We start from the raw sequence: 23,204 nt of genomic DNA on the forward strand, positions 1-23,204 counted from the left end.
ACGTTTGTTGGCCCTTTGGATCTTTGGTGAAGATTCTGCCCCACCCCACCCCACTAATGACTGTTGGCCTTTTTGTTGTTGGTGAGCTCTTTATGTATTCTGGCTCTCATTCCTCTGCGTGATGTATAGAGTGTTGGATAGTATGCCAGCTCCCCCTGGCTTCTGCTTCTTCTTCTTCTAGCGTTTGCCCTTCTTCCGAAGCCAGTCAACAGCATCAGGTTGAGCCTGATGTAAAGTTTCCAGACCTCCTTTGAATCTGGAGAGGTGGCAGTCGTTGACTATGTGGGTCATAGTCTGTCTGTAGCCGCAGGGGCAGTTCGGGTCGTCTCTGGCTCCCCAGCGATGGAACATAGCGGTGCACCGGCCATGGCCTGTTCGATAGCGATTGAGGAGGGCCCGATCATAACGTGCTAGGTCAAAGCTGGGTTGACGCTTGCAGGGGTCTGTGATGAGGTGTTTGTTCTTTACCTCAGCTGACTGCCAGCTCTGTTTCCAAGAGACTGGAACAGAGAAGTTCAGTGTAGGCGTAGGGGACCAGATTGGGTGACGAGACGTCAAGCGTTGGACAGGGTGGGCGAAGATATCCGCGTATATTGGCAGGTCCGGTCGAGCGTAGACGTGGGAAATGAACTTAGATGATGCTGCATCCCGACGAATCTGGCGGGGCAATGTTGCTAAGAACTGGCAGCCATGGAACTGGGGTGGAACGGATGGTTCCAGAAATTATCCTCATGGAGGAATATAATTTGGAATCGACCAAGTGGACATGGGGGCTACGGAACCATACTGGGGCACAGTATTCTGCAGTGGAATAGCATAATGCCAGAGATGATGATCGTAGTGTGGAAGCGCTCGCGCCCCATGAGGAGCTGGCCAGTCTTGCAATGATGTGATTCCTCGCGCCCACCTTTGCTGCAGTTTTTATGAGATGTTCGTGAAATGACAGAGTGCGATCGAGAGTAACACCAAGATAGACTGGCTGGGCTTCATGCCGGATTCTCGTATCGCCAAGCTGCACATTAAGCTCACGCGAGGCCGAGGCATGGTGTAGATGGAAAACAGATGATGTCATTTTTGCAGTGCTAGGGATTAGTCGCCATTTTTTACAGTAATCAGATCTCAGAGACATGTCTTTCGTGAGTGTTTCCTCGAGGATGTCGAACTTGGATGCCTGAGTTGCACAGCAGATGTCATCGGCGTAGATGAACTTCCTTGAAGAAGTTTCTCGGAGGTCATTGATGTAAATATTAAATAGCGTAGGAGCCAGAACAGAGCCCTGAGGGAGGCCACTTGAGACAAGTCTCCATCTGAGGCCATCTTGAGACAAGTCTCCACCCAGAATCTTCTGTTTTGGAGAAGAAACGATATAGTGTTGGCCACCCATGGAGGCAGGCATCTTGAGATCTTGATCAGGAGACCAAGGTGCCAGACCGTGTCATAGGCTGCTGTGAGATCAACAAAGACAGCACCCGTCTTTAAATTCTTCTGGAATCCATTTTCAATGTAAGTTGAGAGGGCCAGGGCTTGTTCGTAGGTAGATCTTCCTGCGCGGAAACTAGCCTGGGCGGGTGATAGGAATTTCTCTGTAAGATGAGAAATACGTGACAGAAGCAGCCTCTCAAGGAGTTTGTAACACATGGAGAGGAGAGAAATTGGTCTATAGCTGGCGGCCAGTGTTGGGTCTTTCTTTGGTTTCAAAACCGCTATAATCTTCGCACAACGCCAAACTTTGGGCATAGACTCAGATTCCAGGATGTGGGACAGGAATGAAGCGAGCCACTTCTTTGCCGCGGGACCCAGGTTAAGAATGAGTTCTGGGGTGATGTTATCATAGCCAGCAGCTGTTCCCGGTTTAACCCTCTTCAAAGCGTCTTCCAGTTCAGACAGTGTAAAGAGAGAGATTTTTGGAGATGGACAAGATAACCGGAAGTGGGATGACCACTCATGGGAAATTTCTCTTTTCCAGACTGGGTCGATCTTAGCACGTCCAACTTGAGTTAGGTGACTGGCCACTGAGTTTGGAGATACGGGAGGATGGGAGACGGGAGGGGTTTGGCTACCGGCACCCAGTCTGTGAAGAAGCTTCCAGGCCTTCCTACCTGAGTGGGTGAAGTTCAGACTTTCCGTGAGTTGTTGCCAGCGGGCTTGGCGTGCTGCATCCAGGGAGGCAATGAGATGGTCAGCCACATCTGGGTCGCCCGACTCATCATACTGCTTTAGTAGTTGCTCGCATTCAGCATCAAGACCAGACGTGTAGTTAGCACGTCTCCCACGAGGAATGGCTTGGGAAGCTGCTTTGAAGATGGCTTGGCGGAAGCGCCTGTAGGAATCTTCAGAGGGGATAGAGTTAATTGGAATTACAGGAATAGATTTGTTGGTAAGATCACTGAACAGACGCCAGTTTGCTTTCCGAAAGTTCCATCTTAGTTTCTCCGAGCACAGAATCAGTGGGAGCTGGAGACCAATGTGGATGATAGCTGGGCGGTGATGACTGTGCGGGAAGATCTTGAGAACTTGTCTCGTAGCGGGAAAGGCTTGGCCGTTGACTGTGCTAATCCAGCAAGGATCGGGTGACGAGTCTTTATTCCATCTAGCACTGTGAAAAGAGCCTGGCTGTTTGGGATCATATAATAGGGAGTGGTCATTCGCTGAAGCCCAGTCGGCTAAGATAGAGCCGTCAGCACGAGTGGAGGAATATCCCCAGTCTTGGTGATGACTGGCTTCTGCTTAACACTATTCTATTTACATAACCACTGTTAACAAGGACCACCCTCCCTCCAGGGCATTGGTGGTTCAGTGATAGGATTCTCACCTGCTCCGCCCCCTCCTTGTCACACTCTGATTTTCACCAGTCACTTTTCTCTCCACCCTCTCTATATCACATCCTGTTTCCACCCTACTTTGGAGAGTATAAAAACAGCTGCTCTTCTGATTAAAGACACTTGGAAATTGCTTTCCGGCTCCGAGAGTTTCAGAGTGTATCTCCTGCGAAGTTGGTGCGGCATGAGTTCCTGATCCCTCTCCCACGCAGCAGCCTAGATCAGCTCCAGTTGAGTTCTCTCCAACCCAGAGAGCACTAGCTCCGGAAGAAGCACCCTCAGGCTATCCCGGCAATAGAGATTTTCTTATCAATACCCTTTCCATTGTAATGAATGTTCTCACTGAGGACAGCTGTATAAGGAGTCCTTCCAGGGACTCACCACACCTGGGGACTCCCTCACAGGGGTCAGATTCAGTGCTGCCACGTCTCTCTCATTGGTGAACCCTGATTTAGCTCCTGCAATTCTCCCTTTTTGTCCTCTAACATACAACACTTACCAGTGTTCCTTACCTGGCTTTTTTTTTTTTTTTATAAAATGGAAATACTGACAAGACCATAGGATAAGAGGGGTACAATTCCTACCACCAGAACTCCGTATCCCATCTCTTCCCCTAATAACTTTCCTATTCTTTATCCCTCTGGGAATATGGACCCAGGGTCATTGTGGGGTGCAGAAGGTGGAAGGTCTGGCTTCTGTAATTGCTTCCCAGCTGAACATGGGCATTGACAGGTCGATCCATACTCCAAGCCTATCTTTCTTTATCCCTAGTGGGGCAGGGCTCTGGGGAAGCAGAGCTCCAAAACACATTGGTGGGCTCATCTGTCCAGGGAAGTTTGATTGGTATCACAGTAGCATCTGGAACCTGGTGGCTGAAAAAGAGAGTTAACATACACAGCAAAGGAAGTGTGTACCTGCTCCCTCCTGTTTTCACAGCAGCAAATCCTTGACGTTTTATTCAGCGCCTAGTCTAGAGAAGGAAGTGAAGCACAGCAAAGAAACAAAAGCGGTAAGACGGGAAGTGAAGTCAGTAGGCATATCGGAGCAGTTGTCCCTAAGACTGCAGCTGGCCTCCAGAGCGACGTGGGAAGGGCAGGCTCACCGTATAAACGAGCGAAGCGAAGTGGCATTGACATTTGCACTGAAGCAACTCTTCAGAGAGATTGAATGACACTAAAACTGCAGAGGCCGATCCTAATGCAGAAGAGTGAACGAGGCTTTAACAGGGCAGAGAAAAGGGCCTTGCATCCTGTCATAAGCAGTTCCCAAAGAAGGACCAAAGACTGTCCAGACTGCTTTTGATAAACTTTCTATAATCAAGTAAGGGGTGGGCTAGATAGCATAATGGTTATATAAAGAGATTGTCATTCCTGAGGCTCCAAAGTCCCAGGTTCGATTCCCTGCACCACCATAAGCCAGAGACAAACAGTGCTCTGGTTAAAAAAGAAAAAGTTATGAATTATAATATAAGCAAGTAAGATACTTTAATTCTCACTACATTCATGTTTCAATCATAGTGCACTAAATAACTGTGATGTTTTGCTGTTTGTCTTTACACATTTCTAACAGAGAATTTGTAATATTTAAAAAATTTTTTTATATTTACTTATTTTCCTTTTTGTTGCCCTTGTTTTTTTTTTATTGTTGTTGTAGTTATTGTTGTTATTTATGTTGTTGTTAGACAGGACAGAGAGAAATGGAAAGAGGAGGGGAAGACAGAGATGGGGAGAGAAAGACAGACACCTGCAGACCTGCTTCACCACCTGTAAAGCCACTCTCCTGCAGGTGGGGAGCCGGGGCTTGAACCGGGATCCTTGAGCCAGTCCTTGCGCTTTGCGCCACGTGCGCTTAATCCACTGTGCTACCACCTGACTCCCGAATTTGTAATATTTTTATGAAACACTTTAGAGAGAGTGCAACAGTCTAATCGCCCTCTCCCCCCCCCCCACACACACAATTAATTGTTGAAGATCCTTGTATAGTTCCTGCTAACTTTTCATCATCATCACCAAACAGTTTAAAGCAAGGCCTGACTGTCTGTCTGCATGTAGGCATGTGCGTGTGTGAAAGGGTGCTTTCTACTATATAAAGCGTTGCTCTCCAGCCTTGGCTCACATGAAAAAACAAATTGTATAGCTCATGATGACATGCAAAAAAAAAAAAAAAAAAGACTTGCTTGTGGCTGAAAGGCAGTTTCTGGGAAGCTCTTACCAATCCAGCCTTGGGCAGCCTCCCCAAGGACCGAAGCAAAAAATACCTCAAGCAACATATAACTGAGTGGAGGCCCAAAGGCTAAAATGCTCCAACGTTGAGAGATTTAGAAACTCTTCGTGAAGGCACTTAGAAAGGGATAGAGATATTTTTAACTGGCCTTATTTTATGTAAGCTTTAATGCTTTTCATTGAGACGTCTATAAAAAGGTAAGAGCCAGGAGGTTCTTCAAAGGGATAGTTAGTAAATGTCTAAAAATATTTTATTGTATTCAATATTCCCCTTCTACCCTCACTGAATCATTAAAGTATATCTTTGTTACTGGAAACACAGTGAGCAGTAGAACTGCAGAGATGAAACTCCGAGTTGGCATAGGAAATGAGAAATAGGCTTAGGAAAACCGGGCTTGTAGTGTCAGAGGAATGTCATCTGGTCAAGTGTGTGTGGCTCTTCGTACGGGCGCAAAAACAGATGACCTGCAAAGGGGCTAGGCAAGAGAATGAGGTAGTCAGCTGCGTGTGTTTCTGTTGCCCCAGGATTGACATCCGTACTCTAGGTAATAGGTTCCAGTAACTGAACACCAGAAGTTATTTTAAAATAGCCTTTTAACAGTGGTGAGTCACTAGCTGGGCTTTAAACCATGGCACAATTGCATGGCTTTTTTTTTTTTCTTCGTTTCTTTTTAATTTTTATTTAAAAAAGGAAACATTGACAAAACCATAGGATAAGAGGGGTACAACTCCACACAGTTCCCACCATCAGAACTCCCTATCCCATCCCCGCCCCTGATAGCTTTCCTATTCTTTATCCCTCTGGGAGTGTGGACCCAGGATCATTATGGTCATTGGGTTTCCTCTCAGCTCAGCTCACCAGGACAGTGTGTCTGCTTTGCCATTGGCACCACCCAGAATTGAGCCTGGCCCACACTGTGTCAGAGAGCTTTGATGCTGTCTGTCGGCCTGTCTTTCTGTCTGAAAGTGTCATTCAGGAACAGAGACATCTGATGATGGCCAATACATAAGATACTAATACTTAACTCAAGACTGCCCTTTCTCCTTTCTTTCTTTCCTTATTTATTTATTTTTGGATAGAGTCAGAGAAATTGAGAGGGAAGTGGGGGGGAGAGAGAGGAAGAGAGAGGCCCATAGTACTGGTTCACCACTCCTGAAATATCCCTTGTGTAGGTAGGTCCTTAGGTGTGCCACTGCCCCACCCCCAGGACTGTCTGTCACTTTTCCTGACACTATCTCAAGACCCCGGTGTTGCATTGTGACCTGTTCTGTTGTAGGACAAGGCTCGTCACTTTTTAAAATAGCAAATTATTTTGTGATTTTTGTTTTCCTGGGATTCTAGAATTATGTCATATTTTTAAGAAAGCAAACCCTTTAGCGGACGGATCTCTTTTTTTTTTTTCCCTTAAGATTTTATTTATTTATTTATTCATGAAGACTATAGGAGGAAAGAGAGGGAAAGAACCAGACATCACTCTGGTACATGTGCTGCTGGGGATTGAACTCAAGAACCTCATGCTTGAGAGTCCAGTGCTTTAGCCACTGTACCACCTCCCAGACCACTGGGCAGATATCTTTTTAACAGTAGGAAAGATCGGAATTTGTGTTAATTAAAAGTAAGCCGGGAGCCAGATGATATTGCACTCCATAGCAGTCACGTGTTACCATGTGAGACCTGGGTTCAAACCCCTGTCCCCGACAGAGAGAAAGTTTCGTGAGGGTAAAGCAGTACTGCTCCCCCTCCCTCCCAGTTTCTCTGGCTCTTTCCTCCCCAGAAAAATATAATATAAAATATCATTTAAAAGAGTGATGTTTAGAGGGCCAGGCAGTCGCACACCAGGTTGTGTGCACACATTACAGAGCTCAAGGACCTGGGTTCAGGCCCCCAGTCCCCACCTACAGGAGGGAAGCTTCACAAGGGGAGAAGCAGGGCTGCAGGTCTCTCTTGTTCTCTCTCTCTCTCCCTCCCTCCTCCTCCTCTCTACTCTCTCGGTTTCTCTCTGTCTCTGTACAGTATAAACAAACAGATAAAATGTTTATTTTATTTTATTTTATTGCCTCCAGGGTTATTGCCGGGGCTCAGTGCCTGCACTACGAATCCACTGCTCCTGGAGGCCATTTTTTCCCATTTTGTTACCTTTGTTATTGTCGTCGTTATTGTTATTGTTGCCGTTGTTGTTGTTATTGGATAGGACAGAGAGAAATGGAGAGAGGAGGGGAATTCAGAGATGGGGAGAGAAAGACAGACACCTGCAGACCTGCTTCACCGCCTGTGAAGTGACACCCCCCCCCCCCCACACACACACACACGTGGGGAACCAGTGGCTCCAACGGAGATCCTTATGCTGGTCCTTGTGCTTTGTACTATGTGCACTTAACCTGGTGCGATACTGCCTGGCCCCCATAAAATTTTTTTTTTCTTTAATGATGCTTCTGTAGCTTTACTTAGGTATAACTGAAAAAAAATTCAAATTTGTTGAATTTTTCAAATATGCCTCACAATGATATCTGCTGTGAAAAAAAATATTTCCATCTTGTTAATTAAGGCATTTGTCACCTCACATATGTTATTTTTCTTCTTTTTTCGTTGGGAGGGGAGAGGAGGATGAGAACTTTAAGAAAAAGATTTTGTGCAAGGATCTCAGTTCGAGCCCCCAATTCCCCACCTGCAAAGGGGTTGCTTCAGAAGCGGTGAAGCAGGTCTGCAGGTGACTATCTTTCTCTTTCTCTGTATTCTCCTCCTCTCTCAATTTCTCTCTGTCCTACACCCCCCCCCCCAAAAAAAAGGAAAAAAATTGAAATAAATGGCCACAGGAACAGTGGATTTATAGAGTAGGCACCAAGCCCCAGCGATAAAACCCTAGAAGCAAGAAAAGAAAATAAAATCGGGGGGGGCCAGGCAGTAACACACCAGGTTAAGCACACATAATGCAAGCACAAAGATCCCGGTTCGAGCCCCCGGCTCCCCAACACAAGCGAAGCAGGTCTGCAGGTGTCTGTCTTTCTCTCTCCCTCTCTGTCTTCCCCATCTCTCTCATTTTCTCTCTGTCCTATCCAACAACAACAAAAATGGAAAAAAATGACCTTCGTAGTGTTGGCACCGAGCCCCAGCAATAACCCTGCAGGCAAAAGAAAAGAATAAAATTTGTTTCCATTTTATTGGGGGGGGTCCATAGTTTGCAGTACAGTTGTTGGCACATGGGTCCAATTTTTCTTGGTAGATGCCTGTAAAACACTCAGCCCCAACTGCCTGCCTTTTCCACCTCAGGATGTCGGGCTCTAGATCCCTCTCTGGCCCTCCCCTCCCCCCAGAGGCCTTTGCTGTGGTGCCACACACCACACCCACTCCATTCTCATCTCATGGTTTCCCCCCCTTCCCTTTGCTTCTTAAGTGTCACAGGTAAGTGAGATCGTCTGGTATCCAAGAACATTTAAAATCGACTCTCCTCAGATTTTAGTTGTACAGTTCGGTGTCATCAACACTAGTATCCAATCACACATCAGATCTTCTTCATTCTATAGCGGAAATTTACACCCTCTCACCTACCTCTCCCCACTTCTCCCAGCCCCACTTCTTGATAATCACTTTCCTACTCTATTTCTGTGAGTCTGGCTTTGCCATAATGTAAGTGACACCATGCTATAGTTACCTGGCTTGGCTTAACTCACTGCATAATTCCTCAAAGTCCATCCGTGTTGTCAGAAATGCATAGGTGCCTTTCTTATCCATGACCAAGCAGATATAATTTCCTTCATTTATCCACTTATAAACGCTTAAGTTGTTTCCATATGTCGATGGTTGTAAATTTAGCTGGATTTTGTCTGTTTTGTTGCAACAGCCAAGATATGTAGAGTATGCCCTATATATATATTTACATAATCTACCTAGATACATACTTCTCTAAATATTTAATCCCTGTTGAAATGCAACTTTTGTAAGAATTAGAAACACAAATGTCTTAATAATCCTTAAATTTGGGGCTCAGATCATCTGTGTGTGTATGTATAAGCACAGAAACAACTCTAGATCCATCAAATACTTTAGAAATAGTACATATCTTTTATAATCAGACTTTTAGCATCCTTTTAAAATATTTTACTTAATAAGTGTAACAAAAGGCATTTCTCTTTTTTATAATAAAATTATCAGTGTTGATTATCAGTTTTGCTGACATTACCTTTAGAGTGACTGGATAAACCTGCCTACTCTCTCTCTCTTTCTTTTTTCTTTTTTTTTTTTTTAATATTGCAGTTATCCTTTTCAAGTTTGCCATTTTATTTTAGGACATATTGATGCATTTACTTCAAAACTTTTCCTGCTAGAAGAAATTACATCGGAGGAAGTAAAAGAGAAGCTTCCGGCACTCAAGTAAGAAAGCTTGCTTCGTGGTCGGAATTTTAAAGCATGCCAACGCAATCACTCATTTACTCTATTCCTAAATGTGGGTTTGCTTAACTCATTTATTTTGAATATATATATATATATATATATATATATATATATATATATATATATATATATATATATATATATATATATTGATGGGAAGTATATGTTCCACCACTGCCTTTGTTTTTGATGTACTGCCTTTGTTTTTGATGTCATTTTGCTCTTTTGTACATTAAGACTCTCCCCTACCCCTACCCCCCCCCTTTTTTTTTGTCTCCAGGGTTATTGCTGGGGCTCAGTGCCTGCACTACAAATCCACTGCTCCTAGAGGCTGTTTTTTCCCTTTTGTTGCCCTTGTTGTTTATTGTTGTTGTTGTTGTTGTTGCTGCCATTGTTGCTGGATAGGACAGAGAGCAATGGAGAGAGGAGGGGCAGACAGAGAGGAAGAGAGAAAGACACTTGCAGACTTGCTCACTGAGAAGAAAAGAGAAAGACAGACCCCTACAGACCTGTTTCACCACTTGTGAAGCCTTTCCCCCCTGCAGGTGAAGAGCTGGGGGCTCAGCATGTTATAAGTATGTACGTATTTATTTTCCCTTTTGTTGCCCTTGTTGTTTTTTATTGTTGTTGTTATTGATGTCGTCATTGTTAGAGAGGGGGAGAGAGAGAGATAGACACCTGCAGACCTGCTTCACCACTTGACTCCCCTGCCGGTGGCGATCTGGGGGCTCGAACCCGGATCCTTAACGCCAGTCTGTGTGCTTTGCACCATGTGCGCTTAACCCACTGCGCTACCGGCTGGCCCCAGCCACCCAATTTGTGACTCATCCTTGTCAAACATTTCTATCCTGAGATTGGAACTAATGCCAGCACCTCCAGCCTTTCGACTTAAGACAGAGGTGGCTAGAACAAGAGAATGGGCTTGGAGGTTCGCCCAGGACCATCCACTGTTCTCCTTCACAAGGATGGCAGGGAACAGGACAGACAGACGCACAGACTCAGCTCTGAGAGTTCTAGTGCTCATTTAGATCCGCTGACTTCTAAGTTTGTTCTTCTGCCAGGTGCAGCACCTCAGAATGAAATGAATCCATTGTATTCAAGCTCCAGCTGCCCCCGAAGCAAGGGGAGGTGACTGATGAATGTTTTCTAACTTGCACCTCACAGCTTTCTGGGGACAGCTGAGGGAACCGTAGATACTGGGCTGTCAGAATGGTCATGATGCGTTTATGCAGAGAAAACACGGGGTTCGGGCACGTGGCGCAAAGCACAAGGACCCGTGAAAGGATCCAGGTTCAAGCCCCCGGCTTCCCACCAGCAGGGGAGTCAAGTGGTGAAGCAGGTCCTGCTCTCTCCCCCTATCTCTCTCTCCCCCTCTCTAACAATGACAACATCAATAACAACAACAATAATAACTACAACGACAATAAAAACAAGGGCAACAAAAGGGAAAATACATACATACGTACATACATATATACGTACATACATACGTACATACATACTTATATAACACGCTGAGCCCCCAGCTCCCCACCTGCAGGGAATGCTTCACAAGTGGCGAAACAGGTCTGCAGGGGTCTGTCTGTCTCCTTCTCTCTCTCCCCCTGCCCTCTCAGTTTCTCTCTTTCCTGTCCAATAAAGTGGGGAAATGGCCAGAAAAAAAAGAAAAGAAAAGAAAAACACATCATGATTTTCCAACAGCCCAGTATCATCACCAGCTTATATATGAGGGAAAGCCCAGCGTGCAGAGCTGAGCTAGATTGAGCAGCTCTGGCAGTTAATGTTTTACTTGCCATATAGGATGAGAAGCCATCCTCTTATTCTGGTTGTTTAACTACTTAGCGTGCCAGCTTTAGGGCTTACTGGTTTTGGAAGTGTCCCAGATTCAGACTAGAACTCTTTGCTTGTACGTTACAACCTCGACTTCTCTTATGAGGTTTGCCTCTGGGGAGGGGCATGTGGAAACGATCGACCCTGCAACATACTACTCTTGGCATCTCACATTTAAAAGGTTCCTTACTTTCTCTGAAAGTGGATTCTCCCATTTATGTAAAAGACAAAAGTCTTCTGCAGGTTAGTTCTGTGAAAGACCTCTTGACACTTGGAAAGCTTTATAATTTGAGTATGCATTGGTGATAACGTTATACTGCTCTAATGCACACTAGGGAAATAGTTGATGATTCTGAAGATGAATCAGAAAAAGCAAAAGTTAAGTAAACAGTCTGGTTAAATCCAGCTGGAGATAAGCAGATGTTTTATTTTACATTGTTGTTTTTGTTGTTAAGAACGTCTTGCTGAAGAGCTAGAATTGTTAAAAGCAAGGGTTTTTTTCCTCATTTAACTGTGAATTTCTTGTATGTAACAGGATTGCAAGTTTATTTAACATCCTCCAACATGTTCTAAAGAAATTAATCAGGTAAGCCGTATTTGGACAGCTTATATTGATCTGTCTGATTTTCTTGTATGAATATTCAGAGAGACTGAATACATCCTGCTATGGATAGATAGAAAAACAACGAACACCTGAGTATGTAGATTTTTCTATTGTGTCAAAGTTAGTAGCTTCTCACTTTAATGAGCTGTGACTACACTTTCTTTTTTCTTTTTCTTGTCTTTCTTTTTTCTTTCTTTCTTTTTTTTTTTTTTTTTTACCAGAGCACTACTCAGCTCTGGCTTATGGTGATGAACAGGATTGAACCTGGGACCTTGGAGCCTCAAGCATGAGAGTCTCTTTGCATAACCGTTATGCTCTCTACCCCCACCCCTGTGACTGTAATTTTCTATAATACCGTGTTGACTTCTTACTGCCACGGTGGAAAATTACCATAAACTTAATGACTGAAAACAACACAAGCTTACATTTCTAGAAGTCAGAAACCTGAAATCATTTTCACTGTGGCTTCAGCCTGACTGGTTCTTTCTGGAGGCTGTGAAGGGGACAGTTGTTACCTTCTCAACGTTTTCCACTTCCGATGGCCTCGCTTAACCCTCCGCATCCCCTGCTGCACTGCGTCCTTACACTTGCTAAGCTGTTAAAGGTTAACACGGTCAGACGTTCTGGAAATCAGATGTGGACATCCGGGAAGAGTATTAGTGTGTCCTCCCATAGCTCTGCTTACAGTTTCTGTACAAAGAAGCCACATAAAACTGGGGATGAAAACTCCCTAGGTCCCTCACAGATCTTCAAACATGAGTTCTTCAGGTACTCATTTGTCACAGTGATTTGATATATGGACCTCGGCTTCTCGGCTTTCTTTCTGTTACACTTTTACCTAAAGATAAACTCAATATTAATTCAGGAGTGAGCTAAAATAGAAATAAAACATCTCAGAGTGCATAGGGCAGGGTTCGATAGCCTAATGGTTATGCAAAGAAACTCTCATACCTGAGGCTCCAAAGTCCCAGGTTCAAGCCCCCACACCACTGTAAGCCAGAGCTGAGCAGTGCTCTGGTTTAAAAAAAAAAAAAAGTTGGGGTCAGGCGGTGGCTCATCTGGTTGAGCACACACACTACAGTGTACAAGGACCCGAGTTCAAGCCCCTGGTCCCCACCTGCAAGGGGAACGCTTCACAAGTGGTGAAGCAGGGCTGTAGGTGACCCTTTGTTTCTCTTCCTCTCTATCACTCCCTCCCCTCTCAATTTCTCTGGGTTTCTATCCAATCATAGATAAGTAAATAAAAGATTTTTTAAAAATCTCAAAGTTTACTATAACAGTATAACAACAAGGGCAACAAAAGGGAATAAATAAATATTTTAAAAAAGAAAAAAATCTCAAAGTTCAACTCTTCTACTTTTTTTTTTTTTTAAGATTTTATTTATTTATTCATGAGAAAGGAGGAGAGAGAAAGAACCAGACATCACTCTGGTACATGTGCTGCCGGGAATTAAACTCAGGACCTCATGCTTAAGAGTCCAATGCTTTTATCCACTGCGCCACCTCCCGGACCACCAACTCTTCTGCTTTGATTTGAAGACAACTTGATTTCATTTGTCTTCATTTACAAACTAGTAATACTGACTTTAGTAACTTTCTGCTATGTATTTGCAGTTCCATCATCCTGTGATAAGATTTTTATTTTGCATTCTCACCTTCCTGGCACAAAGCCATTTGTTGTTTTATTTCCTTAGGGGAAAGTTGAAAGTGATTGGAAATAATTCCTCAGGTCTCCTCTGTCAATGCCAATTACTTTTCTGTTTGGAAAAAAAAATAATAATGAATGAAAACCTGACTTACCAGGCTTGTAGGCAGGTCTGTTATAATTAAACTTTGATCAATCCTATTTAAATGATATATTGTGAGAAAGAACTAATCTCCTTAACATTTTTGGTCTAAAGAAACATAAAATCCCAAGAAAGTGTAGTGTATTCATCATGTGCCTTTCATTCTTTATATTAGGACGCTGTATTTATTTATTTACTTATTTATTTATTGGGAGGGGGTTAATGGTTTACAGTAAATACACTTGATCCATTTGTAAAATCTCTCAGTTTTCTGCAAAACACTCTCACCCCCAGCCTAGGTCCTCCTCCACCATCTTGCCCTAGGGCCTGACAGCCCCTCCCCCCCCCTTCCCAGAGTCCTTGACTTCAGTGCAACACACCAAACCAGTCCAAGTTCTGCTTTGTGTTTTCCCCTCTCGGCTCTTATTTCTCAACTTCTGTCCACGGACACTGAATTTCTTAAAGCCTCTCTAGGGAAAAGTGCAGACTGGGTCTTTGACAGAACTGATGGTTGTGAGGGTGGTAGATCAGCATGTTCTGTGAAATGTGACTGAGTTTATATCCAGACCTTTGCACTCAGCCCTTTGGGGAAGTCGGTTGGCATGTTTCCTTTCGGCTCATCTGTAGCACAGGGCTGAAAATATTCTGACCTGAAGGATTGGGGTGGAGTGCTTACTGGCAGAATGGTGTAGGCAGTGCGACAGCCATGAGCCCATGTCACACATTTCCTACCTGTCAGATGCTTGTCACTGCTGTTCTGTTATCACATCTGGTTGTATTGTGATGGCTCCACTATGTCTACAACTTTATTTGTATTTATTTGTTTACTCTTATTATCACTAGGGCTTCAGTACTCCAGGCTGACTCACTTCAAATAGAGACAGACAGAGGGTACCTGGCTACATTTTTTTTTTAATTTTCACCAAGGTTATCACTGAGGCTTCACACTAACATAATTCCACCCGTCCCTGCAGAATTATGTTTTTGTTTGTTTGTTTGGGGTTTTGTATGCAAAGGATGAGAGAGAGGAGAGAGACACCACTGTAATGCCCCACCATTCATGAAGCTTCCTCACGCTGTTCCCATGTGGAGACCAGGATCTGCAACTAGGGTCCTCACCCTCACCCAGTAGAGTGCTGTCTCCCAGCCTCCTATTAACTGGACTATTAACTGGAGCCAAGAACAACACTCTGACTTGTATCTCTGTTCACCAGTATATTGCTAGACACCAAGCAGATGCAGTGTTCAATGAGTTGAAATACTAGGTTTGTACTTAGAAGATGTTTTTGGATACCTTTGGGCTGTAGATTAGAAAATGAGGCAGGCGAGAGTCGGGGGTAGCGCAGCGGGTTGAGCGCAAGTGGCGCAAAGCCCAAGGACTGACGTAAGGATCCCCAGGATCCCGGTTTGAGCCCCCGGTGGTGAAGCAGGTCTGCAGGTGTCTATCTTTCTCTCCCCCTCTCTATCTTCCCCTCCTCTCTTCATTTCTCTCTGTCCTATCCAATAACGACATCAGTAACAACAACAATAAAACAACTGGGGCAACAAAAGGGAATGAATAAATAAATATTAAAAAATAAAAATAAAATGAGGCAGATTTTTTTCTCCCCCATTAGATCATTAGAAGCTTGAAAGGTGTGAAACTAGAAGACTTCTTAAATCTTCTTCGGTGATAAATGTATTTGCAGAGATGAGAGTTTCATTCCCATAATGGTTTTCACTCGTACTGATAAGAGAGTCAGGGTTAAGAGAGTGCTGTAGACATTGTCGCAGTGAGCCAGTGAATCGATCTCATTGTGCGACGTCAGCTTGCAGGAGGGCTCCTATCTGTTGTCTCATGCAGCGGACGATTCTTCACTCCTGATCTACAAGACCTCTGACGGGAAAGTCACCAGAACAACATACAACTTACACAAGACACATTGCAGCCTTCCCGGCGCACCTGCCAGTCTCTCAGTTCCATGGGTCCCGCTAGATCCCAGCCTCCTGTTACCATATCACATCCATCATGGGAGAATACCTTGTACCTTTCCACCTAAATCACAAGATCCCACAGCACAACAAAAGGTAAGTTCTTTTGTCTGAAATCCGGTTTTCCAGGGCACTATTTATTACTCTATGTCGCTCACTGTCGTCCACATTGGCTGTATTAACTCCCAGCCCCGTCCTATAAACCATATCCACATGAGGGGTGGATAAAGTTGTTCATGCTGTTGTGTCAGTGGAACTTTCTAGTTTTTTTTTTTTTCTTTAGTAAACCTACTTTTTTCTGTATTTTATTTTATTTATTTTTAGGTAGAAGCAGGGAGAAATCAAAAGGGGAAGGGAAGATAGAGAAGGAGAGAGGAAGAGAGACACCTGCTTCACGAAGCTGCCACTGCTCATGAAGCTTTCCCCCTGCAGAGGAGGAGTGAGGCTTGAACCCTGGTCCCACCGCACTGTAACAATGTGTGCGCTCAACCAGGTGCGCCACCACTTGGCCCGATTTTTTTTTTTTTTTCTTTAATAAGGTTTATAACTCTAAAGAACTTAAAAAAGAAAACTCCGTTAGCTTGCCTGGTGGATGCTTGGATGAGGCGTTCTCTTAGTTAAAAGTCTCTGTTCCTATAGAAGCAAAGTTCGATTTTTAATTTTTAATTTTTTATTTATTTTCCCTTTTGTTGCCTTTGTTGTTTTTCATTGTTGTTATTGTTGTTATTGACGTTGTTGTTAGCTAGGACAGAGAAATGGAAAGAGATGGGAAAGATAGAGAGGGGGGAGAGAAAGACACCCGCAGACCTGCTTCACCGCCTGTGAAGTGACTCCCCCTGCAGGTGGGGAGCTGGGGGCTCAAACCAGGATCTTTACATGGGTCCTTGCGCTTTGCGCCATGTTCACTTAACCTGCTGTGCTACCGCCCAACTCCCAAAAAGTTCAATTTATTTGTTTCATTTATTTATTTCTACCATAGCACTACTCAGCTCTGGTTTGTGGGATAGATTTTATTACTTATGTGTAGTGTTTCATTTTATTAAATATTTAATGCAATTTACATGAGAATATATACAATAGGGGGTCGGGCGGTGGCGCAGTGGGTTAAGCGCATGTGGCGCAAAGCGCAGGGACCGGCGTAAGGATCCCGGTTCAAGCCCCCGGCTCCCCACCTGCAGGGGAGTCGCTTCACAGGCGGTGAAGCAGGTCTGCAGGTGTCTGTCTTTCTCTCCCCCTCTCTGTCTTCCCCTCCTCTCTCCATTTCTCTCTGTCCTATCCAACAACGAATTGCATCAACAAGGGCAATAATAATAACCACAACGAAGCTACATCAAGGGCAACAAAAGGGGGGGAAAAATGGCCTCCAGGAGCGGTGGATTCATGGTGCAGGCACCGAGCCCAGCAATAACCCTGGAGGAGGGAAAAAAAAAAAAAAAAGAATATATACAATAAAATGATGGTACAATTAAAATCTGGTAAGGTATAGAAAAATACAAAAGCAAGTAAGTATATAAAGTCTATATAACTCAGGGTGTTAACTTTCTTTATAGAATCCTTCCCAGAAATTCCAGCCGATTGGTATTTATCTCTCTGGAACTTTTGCAAAGCCATAGCCAGAAATATTCTTTACCACACCACTCTTTATATAATCCAAGAAATTCCTGTTTAATTGTAGGAAAAGTTTTATAAATGAACAAAAATATCCAGGAAACGTTAAAGTTATTGTTCTGGTTCTATAATCATCTCAATATGTTTGCCCTAGAATATTTGCAGCTTACATATCGGAACTTTCTGTTCCTTTCTTCTTCCTCCTCCTCTTCCTCCCCTTCCTCCCCTTCCTCCTCCTCCTAAATAAAAATAATAATAATAATAATAATAAAATAGCTTCTCTCGTCCAAAGACTGTGAGCTTGAAAGTGACAGTGAGTAGTACTCGGACTGACCAGAGAGGTGCGGTTAGCAACCCTACAGAATTTCTTTCTCTTTCCATTCCTCCTCTTCTCCATCCTCTGTAGTCTCCTCCCGTTTTTCCTCCTTTATTTCTTGCTATTCTCTTTCAGGCCTTCAATTTTCTTTGCAACTTGGATTTTTTGCTCTCTCTTTCTCCCCCTCTCCCTCTCTCCCTCTCTCTCTCTCTCTCTCCCTCTCCCTCTCTCTCTCTCTCTCTCCCTCTCTCTCTCTCTGTTATGGACTTTCCTGTTTTACTTCCTCATTGTCTCTTCCTCCATTTTGTAATTTCTCCCTCTTTACCTCTGCCTGTCTCCCTGCCTTTTCCCACTCCTCCCCTTTATATGTTTCACCCTCTGCTAGACTTCAGCTCCCTTGTTGCAGACTGATGCCCCACAAGCCTTTCATTTCTCCTCAAACTCCCTCACATTTAGCGCAGTCATTTCCCCCACCCGCCACCACCCCTCTTCACTTCTCAGTATCAGCCCCAATCTGTCTTACCCTCTAGTGATTTTCCTAAAAGTTTTGTGCTTCTGAACTGTCAGGATAAAACTCGAACAGAAGCTGCTAGGAGGCTGGAGATTAAAAATATATCAGGGACTGTTCTCAGGGTCACGAACGTATCCGACAATAACGAGTTGTACCGTATCTACGTGTGTTGGAGACATGCTCAGCTAGTCTGTTCTCTGCTTCCCAGGGCGGTGGAACAAGAATGCCTACCCAGAGCCACAGGAATCTGGTTTCCATGGAAACCAAAAGCCTGCCTGCTCAGCAGGTTGAGAATGAAGGAGGGGCTCCCAGTAAAAGAAAACTCACTTAACTGCGCCACGGAAAATGAAGAAAAACCTGGTTAGCACAGTGTTCAACTGAGAAACGTCTGGGGAGAAGAAATATGCCGAAGAGATCCGCCAGTAAGAGAAACATTTTACCGCAGTGTCTTCTTAAAGACTTCTTGAAGTGCCTTGAAGAAAACTTGTTGGCCGTGTGAAGGGACGTTTCAGCTGAATGGAATGTTACGTTCTGCACACTCGACATCTGAGGAGAATCTCCATAGACTTTTATGTAACATGACCATGGCAGGAGAATATACAAAGAAGAAGATATTTTTCTAGTGGGTCTTTTCCAAAAAATAAATAAATAAATAATCACTCATAGGAATATCATTTATTTATTTATTTTCAGAAGCAGTATTTATCATCTCTACGTGTTAATCCTCTTGAGTCATGCGGTTGTTCTGCAGAGATAGGCCAAAAAGGTTGACTCTTAACCACTGTCCGAGATCATTTCAAGCAATACAAACCTTGCTTCCAGCCCACCGTGCTAGCGTTCATACACTGCTTTACAATAACTACGGCCGGTCGGGTCAGTCAAGTTAACACCCTGAAGAGCTTGGTGAGGTGACATTGCAGAAGCCGGACTAGAGAGAACTTGCCGCCTGTCATCCAGCAGGGGGCGCAGTGGGAACGACGCTCCTGCCATTGCAGGAGCCAGAGTGCACTGGTTCTCTCCCTCTCGCTTGCTTCTCTGGTGTTAATGAATAAAAAAACCTTTTCAAAAAAGATTTTAGAAGCTTTTAGCCCCATATACTTACGTCCTTTTCTTGATTTTTTTTTTTAGAACTGAGGGAAAACACCAGCAACAAAGCTGACAATCTGAGCAAAGATGTTCTTAAAAACAAAAACAAACAAACACAAACAAACAAACACCTTCAGTTTGTGATCCACCTTATTGGTGAAGGTTTAATTTATCCGTAGCTCCGGGAAGAACATTTCAGAGCATCTCAAGATAGTGCCCACGTCTATACTAATTAATCACTTTACTTACTGTTTCCCTTTGTGAATAGTCTCTACACCATTCAAGGGCCGATGGATCGATTGATTTGTCCTGTTGGCCAGTACGTAACTAACACCTGGCATAATGTTTCACCTGCTTCCTTGGTAAACCCAAGTTGGACAATCTGAATAAATGAATATGCAGATATCAAAAAAGAGTTGTGTCCCCCCTCCCCCCCCCCGCCCCTCCAGAAACTCACACGCCAAGGAAAAGCACGTTCCTGGTCTCTGTGATAACGTGCTCTGAGAGAGTAACTTGAGAAGGTCACCTGGCCTGGTTCTAGTAGCTAAGGAAGGAGAAAGATTGAGCCACGTCCTTAAAGTGAGGACAAGTTAGAAGGGGGAAATGAAAGTGCTGCCTGGCCGGGTGGTGGCACACCTGGTTAAGTGCACATAGCACAAAGCACAAGGATCCGGGTTCAATCCCCCCCCCCCCCGTTCCCCACCTGCAGGGGGAGGGGGGAAGCTTTGCAAGCAATGAAGCAGGTCTGCAGGCGTGTTGTCTTCCTTCCTCTCTAGCTCCTCTCTCGGTTTCTCTCTGTTCTTTCAAATAAAAACGGAACAAAATGGATGCCGGGAGCAGTGATTTCATAGCGCTGGCACTGCGCCCCAAGCGATAACTGTGGAGGCAGAAAAAAAAAAATGAAACAATAAATACAGAGTAACATGAAGGAGCTTCATTTTATTTCAGGCAGAAGTAAATCAACATGTACAGACATGAAAGATGGTAAGATGGGAGGAAAAAGCTTGAGGACAGGGACAAACTTGTCAGGCTATAACATTTGAATTTTCGTCTTACACAATATGGAAGCTTGTGACATTTAATAATGAGATATTTATTTGAAAAAACATTGGAGGCAAAATCATAATAAACACATCCTCCTGCAGCCTAGTTACTTCAAACAACACACTTCCTTTCCTAGAGTTCTGGTGAATCAGGATTCCAGATGCAGTTCTGGCTCGAGACCTCTCAAGTAGTTGAGGGAAACTCTGGGTGGGACCTGCAGCCCTCTGAAGGCTTCAGGAGAGCCGCAGTATCTGCTTCCATCAAGGCTCACTTGTGTTGGGAGGCCTTCATCACTCACGCGCATCAAGTCTGTGTACGTGTCCCCAGGATAGAGCTGTTTTGCCTCAGAGAACAAGGAGGAAGCCATATTGACTTTCCTGGCCTTAGAATCTAGTCATAAGAATATAGTCACTCCTCTCACCTTTCTTTTCTTTTCTTTTTTTTTTTTTAGACATAAGTCAATAAGCCAGGCAGTGATGCACCTGGTTAAGCACACAAATTACAGCACACAAGGACACAGGTTCAAGCCCCTGGTCTTCACCTGCAGGGAGAAAGCTTCACAAGAGGTGAAGCAGGGCTGCAGGTTTCTGGCTTTCCCTTTTTATCTCTCCCTTCTCAATTTTTTTTTTTTAAGATAGAACAGAAAGGGAGAGAGGAGGGGAAGACATAGAGGGGGAGAGAAAGACAGACACCTGCAGACCTGCTTCACCGCCTGTGAGGCGACTCCCCTGCAGGTGGGGAGCCGGGGGCTTGAACCGGGATCCTTACGCCGGTCCTTGCGCTTTGTGCCACGTGCGCTTAGACTGCTGCGCTACTGCCCAGCCCCCTCCCTTCTCAATTTCTGTCTATTCAATAATAAATAGTTTTTTTAAAAGTTACTAAGTTCACATTCATGCTTCACCTTTTAAAGGAGGGAATATAAAAAAAATATGTGGGGAGTTGGGTGGTAGCACAGCGGGTTAAGCGCAGGTGGCGCAAAGTGCAAGGACCGGCTTACAGATCCTGGTTCAGCGCAAGGAACTGGCTTAAGGTTGCCGGGCTCCCCACCTGCAGGGGGAGTCACTTCACAGGTGGTGAAGCAGGTCTGCAGGTGTCTGTCTTTCTCTCCCCCTCTCTGTCTTCCCCTCCTCTCTCCATTTCTGTCCTATCCAATAAAACACAAAACATATATAGATGTTTAAGAAATCATTTAAATAATCCAGCAAGCTGTTGGGAAAGATTTGCTGCTTTAATGGCTACACAAGCTGGTTAATTCTCTAAGGAATATGGAAGATGAGGATGGGGGGTAACCCTGATGGTATAAAAAGAAAAAGACTGGTGGCACACCTGGGTGAGCGCACAAGCTACAATGCACAAGGACCCAGGTTCAAGCCCCTGGTCCTCACCTGCAGAGGGGAAGCTTCACAAGTGGTGAAGTAGGGCTGCAGGTGCCTCTCTATTTCTTTCCCTCTCTAATCCCCCTTCCTCTCGATTTCTGGCTGTCTCTATCAAATAAATAAAGATAATTAGAAAAAAAAATTTTTAAGCCTATTTTTAAACATGAAAATACCCAAAGAGTATCTGGTGGATAGATGGAATTCCTCCTTCCATTTTCCTGAGAACCTGCTTTTTCTCAGGAGGAAACAAGAGTTCTTTTCTACACTCTGTCCTAGGTTTTGCTTTTGAGAAAATACATCAGAGATCAGTATGTGCGCGTGCATCTTCAGAGTCCCCCTCTGGTGATTCCATGATGCCGGGAGGTCCCAGTCTCTGCCAAGCACTGCATTCACGTGCCAGCTGCCTCCGCCAGCCTTCACCACCACACAGGTGAGCCCTTCTTGTCCCTGCTTGTATGTCTGTACCCAGAAAGCTACATCGGTTTGGATTCACTGTCATCTATCAAAGCTTTGCCTGTGCTGTGCTGAACTGATTATGCATTTTTCTGGGCTTCTGTTGGGTGTAATACTTTACGCCATTCTCTTTGGGATTGAAAGATAAAGACTAGTTTCTACCTGAGAGCTATCTCCTAATCTAGCTAGGAAGAGAGCTAGGCACAATGAGCTAGAGTCGAGAGCATGATATCCAAGTGATATTCTAGTACATAGGAATAAGAGAAAGGTTTTTGTTTGTTTTGTCTCCAGGGTTGTTGCTGGGGCTCAGTGCTAGCACTATGAATCTACTTGCTCCTGGCAGCCACTTTTTCCTCTTTTTTTATTTCCTTATTGGGAAATTAATGGTTTATAGTCAACAGTAAAATAAAATATAATAGTTTGTATATGTGTAACATTTCTCAGTTTTCCACGTAACAATTCAAACTCTTTGCCCTCATGTTACAGGACCTGAGCCCTCCCCCACCCCCACCCCAGAGTCTTTTACTTTGGTGCAACACACCAACTCCAGTCCAAGTTTTGCTTAGTGTTCTTCATTCTGATCTTGCTTTTCAATTTCTGTCTGAGTGAGATCATCCCATATTCATCCTTTGGTCTCTGACTTCTCACACTTAGCATGATTTCTTCAAGCTCCATCCAAGATGGGGTGAAGAAAGTGAATTCACCATTTTTAAAAAATTTCTTTATTGGGGAATTAATGTTTTACATTCAACAGTAAATATAATAGTTTGTACATGCATAACATTTCCCAGTTTTCCACATAACAATACAACCCCCACTAGGTCCTCTGTCATCCTTCTTGGACCTGTATTCTCCCCACCCACCCACCCCAGAGTCTTTTACTTTGGTGCGATACGCCAATTCCAGTTCAGGTTCTACTTGTGTTTTCTTTTCTGATCTTGTTTTTCAACTTCTGCCTGAGAGTGAGATCATCCCATGTTCATCCTTCTATTTCTACTTATTTCACTTAACATGAATTTTTCAAGGTCCATTCAAGATCAGTTGAAAATGGTGACTTGACCATTTTTAATAGCTGAGTACTATTCCATTATGTATTAGACCACAACTTACTCAGCCACTCATTGTTGGACACCTAGGCTGCTTCCAAGTTTGGCTATTATAAACTGTGCTGCTATCAACATAGGTAT

The 23,204-nt window shown here is 44.1% G+C and overlaps 1 protein-coding gene across 4 annotated transcripts in view; it reads left to right on the forward strand.

Moving 5' to 3' along the window:
* Positions 1-19,970, forward strand: part of ICE2 (interactor of little elongation complex ELL subunit 2) — a 68,150-nt gene extending 48,180 nt beyond the window's left edge. For 3 of the 4 annotated variants that reach the window (XM_007533863.3, XM_060174407.1, XM_060174409.1), the window contains 4 exons: positions 9,326-9,410; positions 11,797-11,847; positions 15,461-15,719; positions 18,267-19,970. In XM_007533863.3, coding sequence (XP_007533925.3) covers positions 9,326-9,410; positions 11,797-11,847; positions 15,461-15,719; positions 18,267-18,389 — 518 coding nt within the window. In that variant the 3' untranslated portion in view covers positions 18,390-19,970. Of the gene's footprint in view, positions 1-9,325; positions 9,411-11,796; positions 11,848-15,460; positions 15,720-18,266 lie in introns of those variants that run through there. The other variant, XM_060174408.1, reaches the window with a different exon arrangement.
* The last annotated feature ends 3,234 nt before the right edge of the window (positions 19,971-23,204 follow it).

This window comes from Erinaceus europaeus, chromosome 16 (genome assembly GCF_950295315.1).
Source record: "Erinaceus europaeus chromosome 16, mEriEur2.1, whole genome shotgun sequence".
Taxonomy (NCBI): Eukaryota; Metazoa; Chordata; class Mammalia; order Eulipotyphla; family Erinaceidae; genus Erinaceus; species Erinaceus europaeus.